Source organism: Erpetoichthys calabaricus, chromosome 2 (assembly GCF_900747795.2).
Source record: "Erpetoichthys calabaricus chromosome 2, fErpCal1.3, whole genome shotgun sequence".
Classification (NCBI taxonomy): domain Eukaryota; kingdom Metazoa; phylum Chordata; class Cladistia; order Polypteriformes; family Polypteridae; genus Erpetoichthys; species Erpetoichthys calabaricus.
In genome coordinates, this window is record NC_041395.2 from 153,818,913 (window position 1) to 153,833,468 (window position 14,556).

General features: G+C 36.3%; 1 protein-coding gene across 7 annotated transcripts in view; it reads right to left on the reverse strand.

Annotated features, from left to right (window-relative positions):
• LOC114646464 (transcription factor Dp-2-like) overlaps positions 1–14,556 on the reverse strand; it is a 128,555-nt gene continuing 113,999 nt past the window's right edge. For 6 of the 7 annotated variants that reach the window (XM_051922916.1, XM_051922920.1, XM_051922919.1 and 3 more), the window contains 7 exons: positions 13,645–13,807; positions 11,685–11,831; positions 9,020–9,088; positions 8,210–8,361; positions 7,854–8,020; positions 4,921–5,029; positions 1–641 (listed from right to left, as the gene is read on the reverse strand). In XM_051922916.1, coding sequence (XP_051778876.1) covers positions 461–641; positions 4,921–5,029; positions 7,854–8,020; positions 8,210–8,361; positions 9,020–9,088; positions 11,685–11,831; positions 13,645–13,807 — 988 coding nt within the window. In that variant the 3' untranslated portion in view covers positions 1–460. The remainder of the gene's footprint in view (positions 642–4,920; positions 5,030–7,853; positions 8,021–8,209; positions 8,362–9,019; positions 9,089–11,684; positions 11,832–13,644; positions 13,808–14,556) is intronic. The other variant, XM_028794673.2, reaches the window with a different exon arrangement.

The window sequence follows — 14,556 nt, forward strand, 5'->3', positions numbered from 1 at the left end:
TAATACACATAACTTTTTTTAATGAATTGGCTTCTGTACTCAAAAGCTCTGTTGACCTCTTTAAATGTGAGTGTCTTAGAATCTGTAGGTTTTGTAATATTTTGGAACATTACACATGCATTTACTGTATAATGAAGTCAGAATAAAGGCACCCAAGACTGTTTGTTCTACAAGGCTTGTTGCTCCACATCCGTAAGCTAAACAAGTGAGCTAAATTTTACTGTAATTCATTTTACATGTGCAGTTTCCAAACAATGACATATCAGATAAATGACTTCAAAATACATGTACATTGTCCTAATTTTTTTCCTACTACTAAACATTTTCTTTGTTTGTACTTTTTGCTCTTCAGTCCTTGATGTGCTTCCAATGTCTGGAAATGCAGCTTCTCTTTCTAGCCATTCATTAGAAGTTTTATAAAATGTTTTACAGGAATAACAAAAAAAATAAGTTAAGCAGCTTATTCTGGAGATGAAGAGTCATCATCATCTTCATCATCATAGTCGTTGAAAGAGCAAGGAGTCTCTCCTCTTGATTCAGAATAATGAGATGTCATAGTGAAAGGCTGTTGGTTGCTTGACATGACACAATGTCCTGTTGTTAAGGCCACTTCATTGTCTACACAACTGTCCAGATTTGAGCTGCAATACACATGAAAACAAAGAAAGGTAATTTAGTACGATATTTATGTGAATTTTACAGTTCTATCAGTCTAAAACTTAAAGCCAAAACTTACCTTTTTAAGGGCTTGCTTTTTTTAAACTGCATCAGCAAAATATCTACAACACTGTGTGCTTACATTTATAACTGCTGTTGAAGTGGAACTGTTCAAAAAATGCTTCATAAGAAAGAACTACACAATGCCTGTCAAAGAACTGTTTCTGGGTTACTTAGACCCTTCCCTACCTCCTTCAAATCACAAGGAAAACATTCTGAAATGATCTAGGCTGCAATAAGCCTGTCATTAAAAGAAATAGAACTAGTGTTAACTATAAGGATAACAAAACATTGTTGTTGCGTTTCATTTGGCAAATGCTTTAATGCAAATTGGCTAACAAGATTAAAATTCAATACAACTTTAACAACTGAAGCAGAGGCATTTAATTGACTTCCTCTTTGTCACACAGGCAAATGAACTGGCAACTTTATGGTTTAAACACTAGAGAACTATCCCATGTGGCACGCGGCTGGGGGTGGTACCCCCCGGGGATGCAGCCGGCACTTCCACCACACTGGGGCGTGTCGGTGGAAGATTGCTGGAGCACACCTGGGGGACAATAAAAGGGTCCGCCTCCCTTCATTCAGGGCTGGAGTCGGGTGGAAGAGGATGAGGTCTGTGAGAGGAAAGAGGCGGCCTGAAGAGAGGAAAGGCATTGTGTGTTGGCCTGGACTTGTGGGGTGATTGGTGCTGCAGCACTGGGTAGTGTGTGTTCAACCATTGTATAAACTGTAAAATAAACGTGTGTTGGGATTTAAAACGATGTCCGTCTGTCTGTGTCCGGGCTGTTTCCCACACCCAATATACAGTATGCTAAACAATCTAGCAATCAGGAATACTTGCATGTTTAAGAAAAAGCAAAGTACACCGTGAGAAGGGCACTTGAGAACTTACACGTTTTTCATCACTCACAAGTAAGGATCCACCAGAGACGAACTAGTCTTACTGAAGCCAAATCTATAATATGTATGTCTGGAGGCAACAATAAGTGAATTTTGGGAAAAAAGTGGGTAGGAACAATTAGACGGTTCCTTGAGTGTCACATTTCTAAACCAATCCTGCACCTCATGAAGGCCGTGTTTAAAGTAGGTTTGGTAATTTCAAACTGCAAAGGGCAGTGGTGCTCGTTAATCTGCTCCGATAGAAAGCAAGCTTCCGATTATGATGAACAGTTGAAAATACACCTAAACATAACACTATTAACCCTTAAACTGCCACATACTTTGGGTTTGGAGAAATAATGCACCCCTGGACGCCAAATAATTTTTTGCTGCACTTTTTAAGGAAATGTCACAATTCACCAAGAAAAAGTGAAATTTTAATGGAACACATTTTTTTTTCCATGCAAACAGCATCACAATTACTGCAACACTGATAATTTTACACACTGCTAATGAACTGTAAAAACTATAAAAAAAGAAAACTACTGCAACAATCTATTATATGTGCAATATGCAACTGACACCATTGATGAAATTCAGTAAATCACCAAGCCAACTGCGCTTGAACTGGCTGCACAAAGAGGTAAACGCTGACGCTGGCAAGTTAGTCTAGTGCAGCGGGCTCAATCCCAGGGACAGTGATGCTGCAGTTGCTGCAGGGGGCGGCAGTGGTCATGAGCTGGCTGCTCAACAAATGTACGGCACTGACTGATCAGCTCTGGTGTGCTGGCAAGTTGCACTGGGAAACTACTATAGCCGGTTCCAGCAGTTTAAAGGTTAAACATATAAATGTGTGTGCAGAGAGCATATTACAAATTTTAAAAATAAACATAACCTGTTGCAAGAGAAAAACCTTTTGGTAACGATGTGTAGTTAATGTTGCAGGGCAACTTCAACTGGGTGTGCAAGTGCACATCGATCCGCGGTTAATTGGGGTGCAGGCTGATTATGCTGCACACATATACATTAAAAGGCGGATTGGTCCATTGGGCCATGGAGGAGACTGCTCCTCGCACCTGCACACAATGAGGGAGCAGAGTTTAAAGGAACCTGCACAGGACAGAAGGGGGGAAAATGAAAAAGACAGATGAGAGAGAATGGTAATGGAAGTTAAAGGTTGGAAAGAAGGGCAGGAGCGAAAGAGAATGTGCATGTGTAAAAAGGGTAGAATGAGGGGGACAGGAATGTGAACCCAGAAGAGGAGCATGCGACCAGCGCTAAAGGGAGCTGATGGTTGCTCCTGCTAAACTTGGGAGCATGAGCAACACGAGTACTCTGGAGGAACTTCCCCGCAAGGCCGGAGACTGTACAGGGAGTCTGTGGAGGTGTGGCAGCACCCCATGGATCATGATGGGATGGGATTGGTGGCGGTGACACAAGTTGGAACTGAAGGATGTCTACGTCTGTTGGTTGACATCTCTCCTTGCGAGGTCCGAATAGGATAAGCCGGAGAGATATTGGTTTTAAAGGGTTGTACCTTGGCTCGAGCAATTTTAGAAGACTGTTTCTTGTTTTAACCTTGGTTTATGGATTTACTTATAGGATTTTAACCTTTATCAGCACAGACATGTAAAGGGATTACTCATTTATTATGGATTGATTTCACTGCACTATTTATTTGGGCACTGTTTGGTTTTGGTTGATTTTAATAAAAGCACTTCTCACTTATGCACCTACCCTTTGCTGCTGCATGTGTGTCCTCATTTGCTAGGCTCATCCCTTGGGTACGTTACTGATGGTGGTGTGTTCAAGAGGCTCCTGGAAGGACCCGGTAATGTGGGGCCGACCTGCACCATCACATTAACATAAGATTACATATTGCCATTCAAAGACATTACTGGACATGTGGTAAACATGAGTGATATGTTGTTGTAAGTGCTGTGTGTGCTCTCTGTTGTTCAGTGTTACAATGATAGTGTAGGAGTGAAAGAATTGGCTGCTATATTCATGAAAATATGAACTGCAAAAATATGCATTTGAAATAAACTATAGTCACCATCCATCAAATGGACTGTTGTTAAAAGCTGTTATAGTGAAGAGCCACTGGAAATGCTTATGCATACTCAAAACCTTCAGATCAACAAATCTGCCACATGGCACCAGTAACGCACAGACACAGCTGCACAGCACCCACCTTCTGACTGCTCATCTGGACAAGTAACTATAGGAAGTTAACATGACTGTCTAATTGGAAATGCAAACATGCCGTGACAAAATAGTTGCAGCGTTTAAACACGTAATATTATCCACAGACCACAATGCTTATCTAAACTCTATTTACTGATGTAATGCCATACAGTGATGAAATAGTCAAAATGACAGAACGATATGGTAGCAGACAGAAGCAATTCTCAAATGCATGTAGCTGTGGTGGAACGTGTGTGTGTGTGTGTGTCTGTGTGCTCTGTCATCACAACGTACAAATTAATCATTAAGCTTACATTCCCTTGTGCTACTGAGCTCCTGAATAGGTAACAGCAGTTATAAGTTTATATTTCCTTCGAGTGTGAAGTCTTTTCTTCAGTTTTTTTTGCTTTCACTCTGAGTGCAGGTGGTTTTGTTTAGTGACTAAAGCAAGACTAAAAGAAGTCCTGTGGGTGTAGATTTTCCAGTGGTGGATTTCGCCACTATTCACTACAAACTTTTTTAACAGGTTGTCCCCAGATGTGTAATCTCATTTGAGAATCACATTTAGTCCCACAATACTATAGACTGACAGACTAGGTGCAGAGGAAGTACACAATCAGTGTGGCTCTTAGGATAATTTGTATACTTATCATTGTACTCAAATGTAATTTTTTTCTAATGGTTGATTCCTTTTATACAATAAAAAGCTAAATTCTAATACAGCACTTGATCACCTACCCCGTTTTCTTTCTGAATTCTGATATTTTCCTATTTCAAATACAAGTTTTACTTGCTTTAAGTAACCAGTACGGCAGAAGTGCCACTTTTACTTTTTGACTCAGTAACAAAAGTAAAAAGTAGAATTCGAGAAAAGGAAACACATTACAAAATTTGCACTGTGACCACCAACTAACAACAGAGTAATACAACATAAAGTAATGTACATAAATGTACTAAAGTATTATATTTGACAGCTCTGGTACTGAAAAACAACAATCAAAAAATGTGACTGAAAATGAATTGCAGCAGTTCAGCCTAGGTGTTTGAGTAACCAGTATAAAGGCTGAAAAGACCTGAATTCTCTCTCATTAGTCTTAAGTTTTCATTACTGGAGCTGCTGTCTGTATAGATTACCTGAAGTGGGCACTTCCAGAGATGAAGGAGGAGGAGGAGGAAGAGGCAGATGTCTGCACTGAATTACAAGTGAACTGTTCTTGACTCAAAATCTGCCCATCTGCCATACCTGAAATGAAACATCTGTAGTTATGGTATAACTGACTATTAGTATTTGTTTTGAAATGCAAATGTGTAAAGATCAACAGACAACAGCAGAACATAACCAAATGGATATAATTAAACTGTCTGCTTTACTGCAAACAGTATATTCTCATTCATATTAAGCTAACATATATTAGTTTATATAAATATATTCACAAAGCCAGTTGTAAAAAACATACATCTAAAGAAAACCACGAGTGAATTTGTATTAAAAGTGGGAGGGAACATTAGGCGGTTCACTCAGTTTGAAACCAATCTTATGTCTCCTAAAAGTGGAGCAAGAGTAGCAAAGAGTAACAGTGTGCTTGTTAACTTGGTCGACAGATACCAAGACTGTGGTCTTGATGGATAAACTTATGGTGTGTTGTGTGTGTGTATATGTAGAGGACACATCACATGCGTTTAAAATAAACATAACCTGTTGCAAAGAAAAAGTTTTCTGTAAAACCAGATTATGCCTTGGCATTCAAAGACATAACTGGGCTAGTGGAAAAAATGCATTCCCACTGGACGTATATGGTTTCTTTCTCTCTCAGGTATGCCAAAACTGCTGTAGTCAACGTGAGATTGAAAGATATGCCAGCTATGTCTATGAAAAGATGAACTGTAATATATGCATTTGAATTCAAAGGTGTGCTATCACACTCAGTTAAAAGGAAATAAAAAGAACTGTCATTAAGTTAGTTGTTATTAAAGTGAGTTGATATCAAAGGAAATTAAATTTTCACACTAGATGTGCCTTGTGACACTGGAATAACTTCAGTAGCAGCATTGCTGAGGCTGCACAGAATCCACTTCTCGAAGCATGTCAAAAAGGAAAATGAAAGCAAAGTGACATCCATTAATAGAGTAATGGGCAGCTTGAGCCTATCCATGTAAGTTAACATTATTGTCTAAGCGGAAATGCCAAACATGCCATACCTGAATATGGTTTCAGTGTTTTAACAAGTATCTAGAACATAGGCAATTGCAGAAATGTGAAAATTGGATGTATATGCAATTTATATACAAAGCGGGCTGAAAAGAGATCCCGAAAGACAAGTAAAAAACATTTTCAGAATTTTGTGGTCCGACATATTGCATCCATCATTTTGAATTTCGAAAAAACAATTTCAGATTTATAATCTGTGACCCAAAAAACCCTACAGTACTCGGGGAAATTGCTCAACTACTGAGGTGTCATCACTGGACAACAGAACATTTTGCTGTGTGGAGAAGAAAAGGCAAAAATTAACCCCGAAACATTTGAGAGGAATTAAACATGAAGCTACTAGGAACCCATTAGCTTCCATTGCCACCATAATACTAGAATTGCAACCAACTTGGAGTGTCCAGAAGTACAAGGTGCCAAGTGCTCAGAGACATAACTAATGCCACTAAATAAGATTCATAAGGCATCAAACGGGACCAAGAAATACTTGAAGACTGATTTTTCGAAGGTTTTTGGGCAGATAAATGATAGTGATTTTTGATGGACAAGATGGGTGAGGCTGTGGCTGGATGACTAATGGACAAAAGGACCCAGTTTGAGTCAGGTGCCTGCGAGGTGGGGGTGGGGTACTGATATGGGCTGCTAAAATTAAGGAGTAGGTTTCAGGCTGAAGGTGGACTGAAATACAACTCCCAAATCTACTGTTGGTTTCTGGATGATATTTTCTTCAAGCAGTGGTACAAGAAGAAATCAGCAGCATTCAAAAAGCAATCCAAAAGGACATGATCTCTATGCAGGACAATACTCCATCACATGCATCCAAGTGCTCAACTGCTTGGCCTAGCCAGCAAATGTCTCAAAGGTGACCAAATAATGACCTGGCCCTGTTCCCTACTTGACTTAACTCCTATTGAGAATTTGTGTTCTTCTCTCAAATGTAAGAATTACAATAACGGAAGACAATACACCAATTTAAATAGCACTTGAGAGACTGTGATTGCTGCTTCAGCAAAGGTTCATTCTGAACAGACCAAAAAACTGACAGACTCAATGAACGTGAGACTCAAGTCAGTCATTGAAAAGAAGGATGACAAATTGGTCACTGAATATTTCTGAATGACCAAAATATTGTTAATCATTGTATGTAATTTTATGTTGTTAATTTGTTGTACAAAAAAATAGCAAAGATATATAAATTAAACATTACAGTACTGAGCTCTTGGATTTCAGTGTCAATTCTTTTGTTCAGTTCCTTTTGCTCTCTCCTTGTCTTTCAATAGTTATTTTACATATTTGTCTAATACATGAGTAGAAATGGAACACATGCAAACCCGAATGTTTAAAGTGTATAGACTGCAGGAAAGTGTGGGTGGGGTTTCAGGGAAAGTTGGTGGAGCCTTTTCAGCGGCAGATTTCGTTGCTTTTTACTACCAGCTTTTTAGTGAATTGTTCCCAGGCATGTGTTCTCATTCGAGAAACTCCTCAAGCCCCACCAGACTAATAATGAAGAAAAGGCACAGCAAAGCTCTTAGAAGTACCAGTTCGGGTTGGCTTTTTTTATTTCTTTAATCCATTGTTCCTTTAGAAAAATTTGTCATTGTTTACTTCTCTTTTGCATTTGTTTATCTCAATAAATACTCCAAATAAAAAAAAAAAGTCAACTGCAACAATGGATGGTGCTATTCATCTCATGCTCTAGTATTGTCCAATACCTGGATCAATAAATATAGAGAGTAATGCATACCCATACTCTTTGAAAGTAATACAGTGAGTTTTTGCATGTGGATTACTTGTTACTATTAGAAGCTTTAATATTTCTTCTTTAAACACACAAAAAAAAGAAACCAATATCACCAACCTGTAACATAAGACTCTAAAGACTTTGGCACCAATGATTTTGCAATTTTCAGATTTTCTGAGGTGCATTTTCCATACTCCAAACCAAAAGACATGCCCATCCTCTTCAGCACCTCAATATCATCATGGATCTCAAATGTGTTGTCAAAATTAAACAGATATTCGCACCTACAAGGAAACAAACATTACTACTACTCATTAAACACTGCAGACTAAAGAAATAAAAACATATTACTATTTCAATTAGAAAAAAAATACATCTTTACATTTCAAACCATTTCCTTTTCATATCATAGACAGAACTATTATTTTATTATTGCACAGTCATCACTTGACAGCACATTCAGCACTACTCACTTGTCACTAGAGATACTACAGTCAATGACAGTGCGCACGCTGGTATTGAGAAGAATAAAAGGCAGTTGAATCACAGAGCTTCTGGGTGGAGGACTCTGGCGCTCTTCCTCTGCTTGCTGGTTTCTTTGCACCAAATTTTTAAATGCTATTTGCTATAGAAGAAATAAAATAAATATCTATAGGAAACAGGATTTGAAAAATAAAAAGCATAAACTAAGGAGGTAATGTAAAATTGATATAGCTTTTGTGTTTGAAGCTTACACATTGCATCTTACATTAATGAAAGATCACCTTAAATGTCTACAAAGATGTTATTATACAGTATTCATCTAGCAACTTCACACTTTAAAATTCACTGTTTTAAAGGAAGAATAGGGAGGCACAGAATGAAGCATTAAATCAACATTATATTTATTACAAAATAAATTTTTAATTTACTTTTACTGAATAATAAGGTGTTCTGCATATTAAATGGCTTGGTTGCAGCACCATCCAATATCATATATTCTGATGCAAAAACTTATTTTACTAAGAAACTGCATGCCACTGAATTCTCATGAAGTCAATAACATCTTACATTAAAAAACTAAAAAGCAGCTCTCATTTATAATACAGATTCCTCAAACCTGTAAGTTATACAGTCTCCAGATTTTACCTTACAATGAATATATCTATTGCTCCTTTCCTGAACCTGGAATCAAATTAACCATTAAACTATGTTGTGGATGCTGCTGTTTAAATTGACTTTTTCTGCAGTACTTTGCTACAGAAACAAACATTATGCATGTGGTTTTACTTCAGCTGTATTACCTGCAATATTAGTTCCTGTAACTGAGCCCTTTTTTGCTTAATTCTTTCTATTCTTCTCTGTTTCTCTAGCTGGAAGAAAATGAGATAGCAATAAAAAAAACTTGTACAAAATACCAATTTAAATGCAACATATGATCAAAAACAAATAGAAGAATATGTCAGATAACCACTGTAGCTAATAGAATTAAATTAGAAATGCTGCAATTTAATCAGGACACAACTTATTTAAATAAATTAGTTAATACAAATAAGGTGAAAATTGAATGATTAATACCCTCACAACTCTTTCCAGATCTTTTAAACATCAAACACAGTTGACTATTGTGTTGGTCATTTTATAGAGGAAAAAGCATGAGCATTATATGTTTTTATTACTAGGCACACTGCTTGCACAGTTCCCTTTGCTTGTTTGTTTGACTTTCATTCCATTGTAGCTTAATATATTACATATATCTGGATCAATGTGGAAGTGTTATTTTAATTTAAGCAAGCACACAAATAAAGGTGTTTAGTCAGGGGATGGAGAAGATTTATTCCCAAAACCTGCTTGCCAGCATGGGTTTCTAACAGCAAAAAAAGTTTCAACCATCACTCAAAATAAAAGGGGTGAGAATGTGTAAACGAGGACTATCTGTATGCTAGAAGACATCTGGATTCAGCCTCTACACTTTATACTAATTATAAATGTAAATGTCTTTTAATTAGCAAGATAATGACATCTACAAAAAGCACTTTTATTTAAACTTTCCACATCTGCCTTAGAAAAAGGAGATATGGTAAAAGGTACATCTAAGGAGTCTCCAAGTGAGAATCTTATTTAGCACAACTGTTGCAAGTTTAATTAAAATATCACAGCCACAATTCCTATTGCACTGCTTTAACAAGAAACCCCTACATAATACTCTACCTCTAGGTGCATTGGTTTTGTCAGAACTATTTATATACAGTATAGCCATTTAAGGAATGCTGTTTTTAGTGTGTTTTGCTTGATTCAGGCCCCACTCAGAGCTTAATGAAAGTTTATCAGAACTTAACATGACAGCAACAATATCCACGTATTCCAATGTATTAAGGAGAAGTTTCTGTAAGACTGATACCGCTGAGTGTCCTTATCAAGAATTCAGAGCTACTCTGAACTAATTATCCTATCTGTAGGGTGAATCTTGTTTTTAGCTCCTCATAGTGTACATTCCACTGTCATGATAACTGTGGCAAAATGAATGACTAGGTCATGTTCAGTACAAATAATTTGACTTGTGCCACTTGTGTAGTTTTTCAAGGGTCACAGTAAGAAAATAACCTTTAACTTTGGATAGTGGGTGAGTGGTTTTTAACTTTATATCAGGATTATTACAAAAACTATAATAATCAAAACAACATGAAAATTAATTTGTGAAAGTAAATAATGGAAACAATTAACATATTTTAAGTGTTTCTTTTTGCTATGAAAATACTCATTTAACTGGTGAAATAACTGAAGTGAAAAAAGAATTGCAAGATGTTCCCATTAAATAAATGTGTAAACAATGAATAAATCTAAACTACTTTGCTTTTACTTCATATCTATGAAAATATACACACGAGGGTGCAACAACATGAATGAAAAAAAGAACTGCTGAAAGACCAACAGGTAACTGCAAAATGAAGCAGCACTCTTTAGTCAGTCTTAAAAGGCCATTTTGATAGTCCGATACCTTTATTTACAATTAAATTACAGTTTAAGTTTGTGAAAGACAGAGGTGATGCTCAATGGTAAATGTGGCAGTACAAGTACAGATTGTTTGGTTACATGAATTCCGGTATGGATGTAGGCACAGTTTTGGTCACTGTCGCTCCTGGGACTGTTGATGCAAACTGGACAGCACAAATAGCCTCACTGTGCATTTAACCTAAGTCATGCAGTAATTTAAACTTTTCCCCACTTGTGCCATACTATTGCTGAACACAAAGCCCTGGGTTTATTTAAATTCTTAAACAAAAGCTCCAAGCTGTGGTCTTTCATCCCCAATCAAGCCATAAACACTTTTAACATCTAACTGTACTGGACTCGCATCTTCTGCAACTTCAACCAACATCAAATCCTTTCAAATGTGCAATGAACGCTCACAGAAGGCAACTTGCTCATAATTGGTTAATAGACTACACTACTCGCATATTGTTGGCAAGTGGAAGAAGACTATTGTATAACTGGATAAAATGTAACCAAAACAAAAACTGCATTGCAGCTTTCTTACATTGTTTCTGAGTATTTAATAAAATGGCGTAGATGGCAGGGAATATTTTTATGAATCGAAAATGGCCTACTGCTGGAAATTCAGCATTTTCCTGGAAAGCTTTAAACTCTGCATATTATAAAGAGGTAGGTGTGAAAAGTAGATATCTGTTTTATAATGAGGAATAATTAGTTGTTCTAATGACAATGCAGAACCCTGGGACAGTCTTTCTACTATTCACTGTGAATCAACATGGAAATGAAAAAAATTCAAAGCATTCAGGATACAAACCTTCACAAGACTATGAAGACCTATGCATAGCGGCCTTGCTGCTTCTTCAACTATTACTTTTCCTTTTCTTCAGTTTATAAAAATTGTGGTTAAGAAAATCAAGAAACAAAAAACAGACCACAAATGTAACAAATTTAAATTATACTTCTAAAGTAACCTACCTCTAGATTCTGGCACTCCTGAGCAGAATTAGTTGGAAGCCCAATCCACTTGATTTCTTTTTTTTCTTTTGATATGATATTCATAGCCATGAGAACATTCAAGGCATCATAAACACGTCGCCTAATATTCTTCTGATCATAGACCTGCTAAAATGAAAACACAAACATCAGTGTATTATTGCAGCACATAAATTGCAAGTCGTGATATTGGTTGCTTTCAAATAAAATTTGGTCATTGATACGTTTAAGTGCATCAGACGAAGATTTCATCACTGAAAAAATAATAACTTAAACAACAGTTTGTATCCATACACACACAAAATTTTGTGTAAAATATCACATGCATAGTCAAAACTACTATAAAACACAAAACATTTTTCAAATATAGTTATTTTATTAGTTCAGTCCAAAGTTACCATTTATTGCTTTAGGTATATATTACATAGCTAATTAGAGATTTAACAGTAACCCACTGTTTGTAAATCTTTTTTAATTATAATTTAAACATTCCTCAGAGTATAATCAGATTACATGATTCTCAAAGGTTTATAAATCATTATGTAAGCAGTAAGAATGGAAAGTATTTGCTGGTGTATTTCCAGACTTTTTTTAAGAGCTCTACAATAAACTGATTTTTTTTCTTTTTCTTTACTGTTGCTCAGTTTGCACATTCTTGTTTTTCACTTTTTAATGTTGAGATGACTGATCCGTCAACTGAACTACACCTTCCTGGGTGTAAGGACGGAACAAAACCAGTCCATCATACAACACATTTTCTCATACCTTACCAATTCAGAGTCACTAATTAACCAAACAATCAAATCTTTGAGATGCAGGAGTAAAACTAGAGAACCTAGAACATAATCCAAGCAGAAGTGAAAAGAGAGAGCAAAACCAGCACAGGCAGTGGGCAGGTTGGAAAATGAACTAATGATTTGAGCAAGGATAATGACTGTATGGTCCTAGTCAGTGATACAATATCCATTTGGCCCTAGAAGGTCCCACCTCCCAATTGATCTAATAGTCACACATTAATGGTGTCATATCACACCACACTAAAACTGAACATTACTCTTACCAAATGTCTTAATCAGGACCTCCCTAAAATTAGCTGCTTAAACTTCTCAGGAGCAACAGGAGCAATCCAGCTGTTTGTAATGCTACCAAATGTCTCTACACCTAGACCTTTAAAGTTATGACACTAAACTCTGCAAACATTTTTTTACACATATAAATTAACTCTTATTATTAAAATTAATAAAATATTTAAAGTGGGCGGCACAGTGGCAGTGCTGCTGCTGCCTCACAGTAAGGAGACCAGGGCCTGCTTCCTGGGTCCTCTCTGTGTGGAGTTTTCATATTCTCCTTGTGTCTGCGTGGGTTTCCTTTCGGTGTTCCGGTTTCCTCCCATTGTCTAAAGACATGCAGCTTAGGTGAACTGGTCATGCCAAATTAACCCTAGTGTGTGCTTGGTGGGAGTGTGTGAATTTACCCTGCAATGGACTGGTGCCTTGTCAAGGGTTTGTTTCTGCCTTGCAAACTATGCTAGGCTCCAGTACACAGTATGGCCTGGATTAAATTGGTTACATAATGGCATGACATATATTTAATGCCCCCTATTAAGTTTGAAAAGACATCTATTTTTATCTTACTATCATAAAAGGAAAAATTGATGAACCTTCCTCAAAAATATAGATAGATAGATAGATAGATAGATAGATAGATAGATAGATAGATAGATAGATAGATAGATAGATAGATAGATAGATAGATAGATAGATCTTTATTGTCATTGTCACTTTTACAAAGGAACAACGAAATTGAAGGTGCAATCGACTCAGTGTGAGGAATAAGAGTTAAAAAGACAAAAAGACAAGAAGAGAGAAAATAAAATAATAACAAACAGAATAGTAATATACAATTTGCACATGAATAACTAAAATGGAAAAATGTTACTTACAGAATCAGCAGTCATAATACTACTAGAGTTGGCAAATTCTGCCACAAGTTCATCTGCTACTTCATTGTAAGACGTTGTTCCTTTTTTCTGCACTTTCTCACAAACCTTCATTGAAAAATGTCTTAGTCCCTTGCCATTCTTATCACCTTTTCTGCTTCTCTTACTGTAATAGAAATACAAATAATTACTAAGAGCTGAATAAAATCATGCTGAAACTTTAATAAAATAAGATACTTCTATATACTTAAATGAATATTCGTCCTAAAAAGTATCTGAATAAAACTTGGGAAAAAAAGAGAAAGAAAATTATTAAGCCACATCAACTCAAAACCTAAATTAGATGCATAAACCAAACAATCTTAAACATGTGACATTTGAAAATGTTCATCCATTTCATCATGGGTTTTTAAACAGTGTACAACTCTTTTGCCTGATATACTGTATGAAAGAGTTGTTACTGTAAAATGCAAAAACGACACACATACAAACAAAATGTTTCTTGATTCCACCAGCCAGTGTAACTTCCAGGTCTATATCTACATCTTTAAGCTATGGCATTAAATTCTATAAACATTTTTAGAAAAATAACTGAACTTTACTATTTAAAGAGAACACATTTTTAATTTTGACTATCTTTTTTGAAGAGACTATGCAACTGATGAACTGCTAATGGTTCTCAACCACCAGCCATGCAAACCCACCTCATTTATCATTCAAAACATGCAGTTACACTGTAAGCCAAAGGTAACAGCACATTTTCTTAAAATGAATTATCAAAGTAATTAAATGCCTACATTTCATCAATGATAAAAATAGATGCACAACACATACTTTAAAAATAAATGCCCATGTGCAAACAACCAGAAATACATGTATATCCCAAAACATTATGCTTAACTATATTGGTCACAC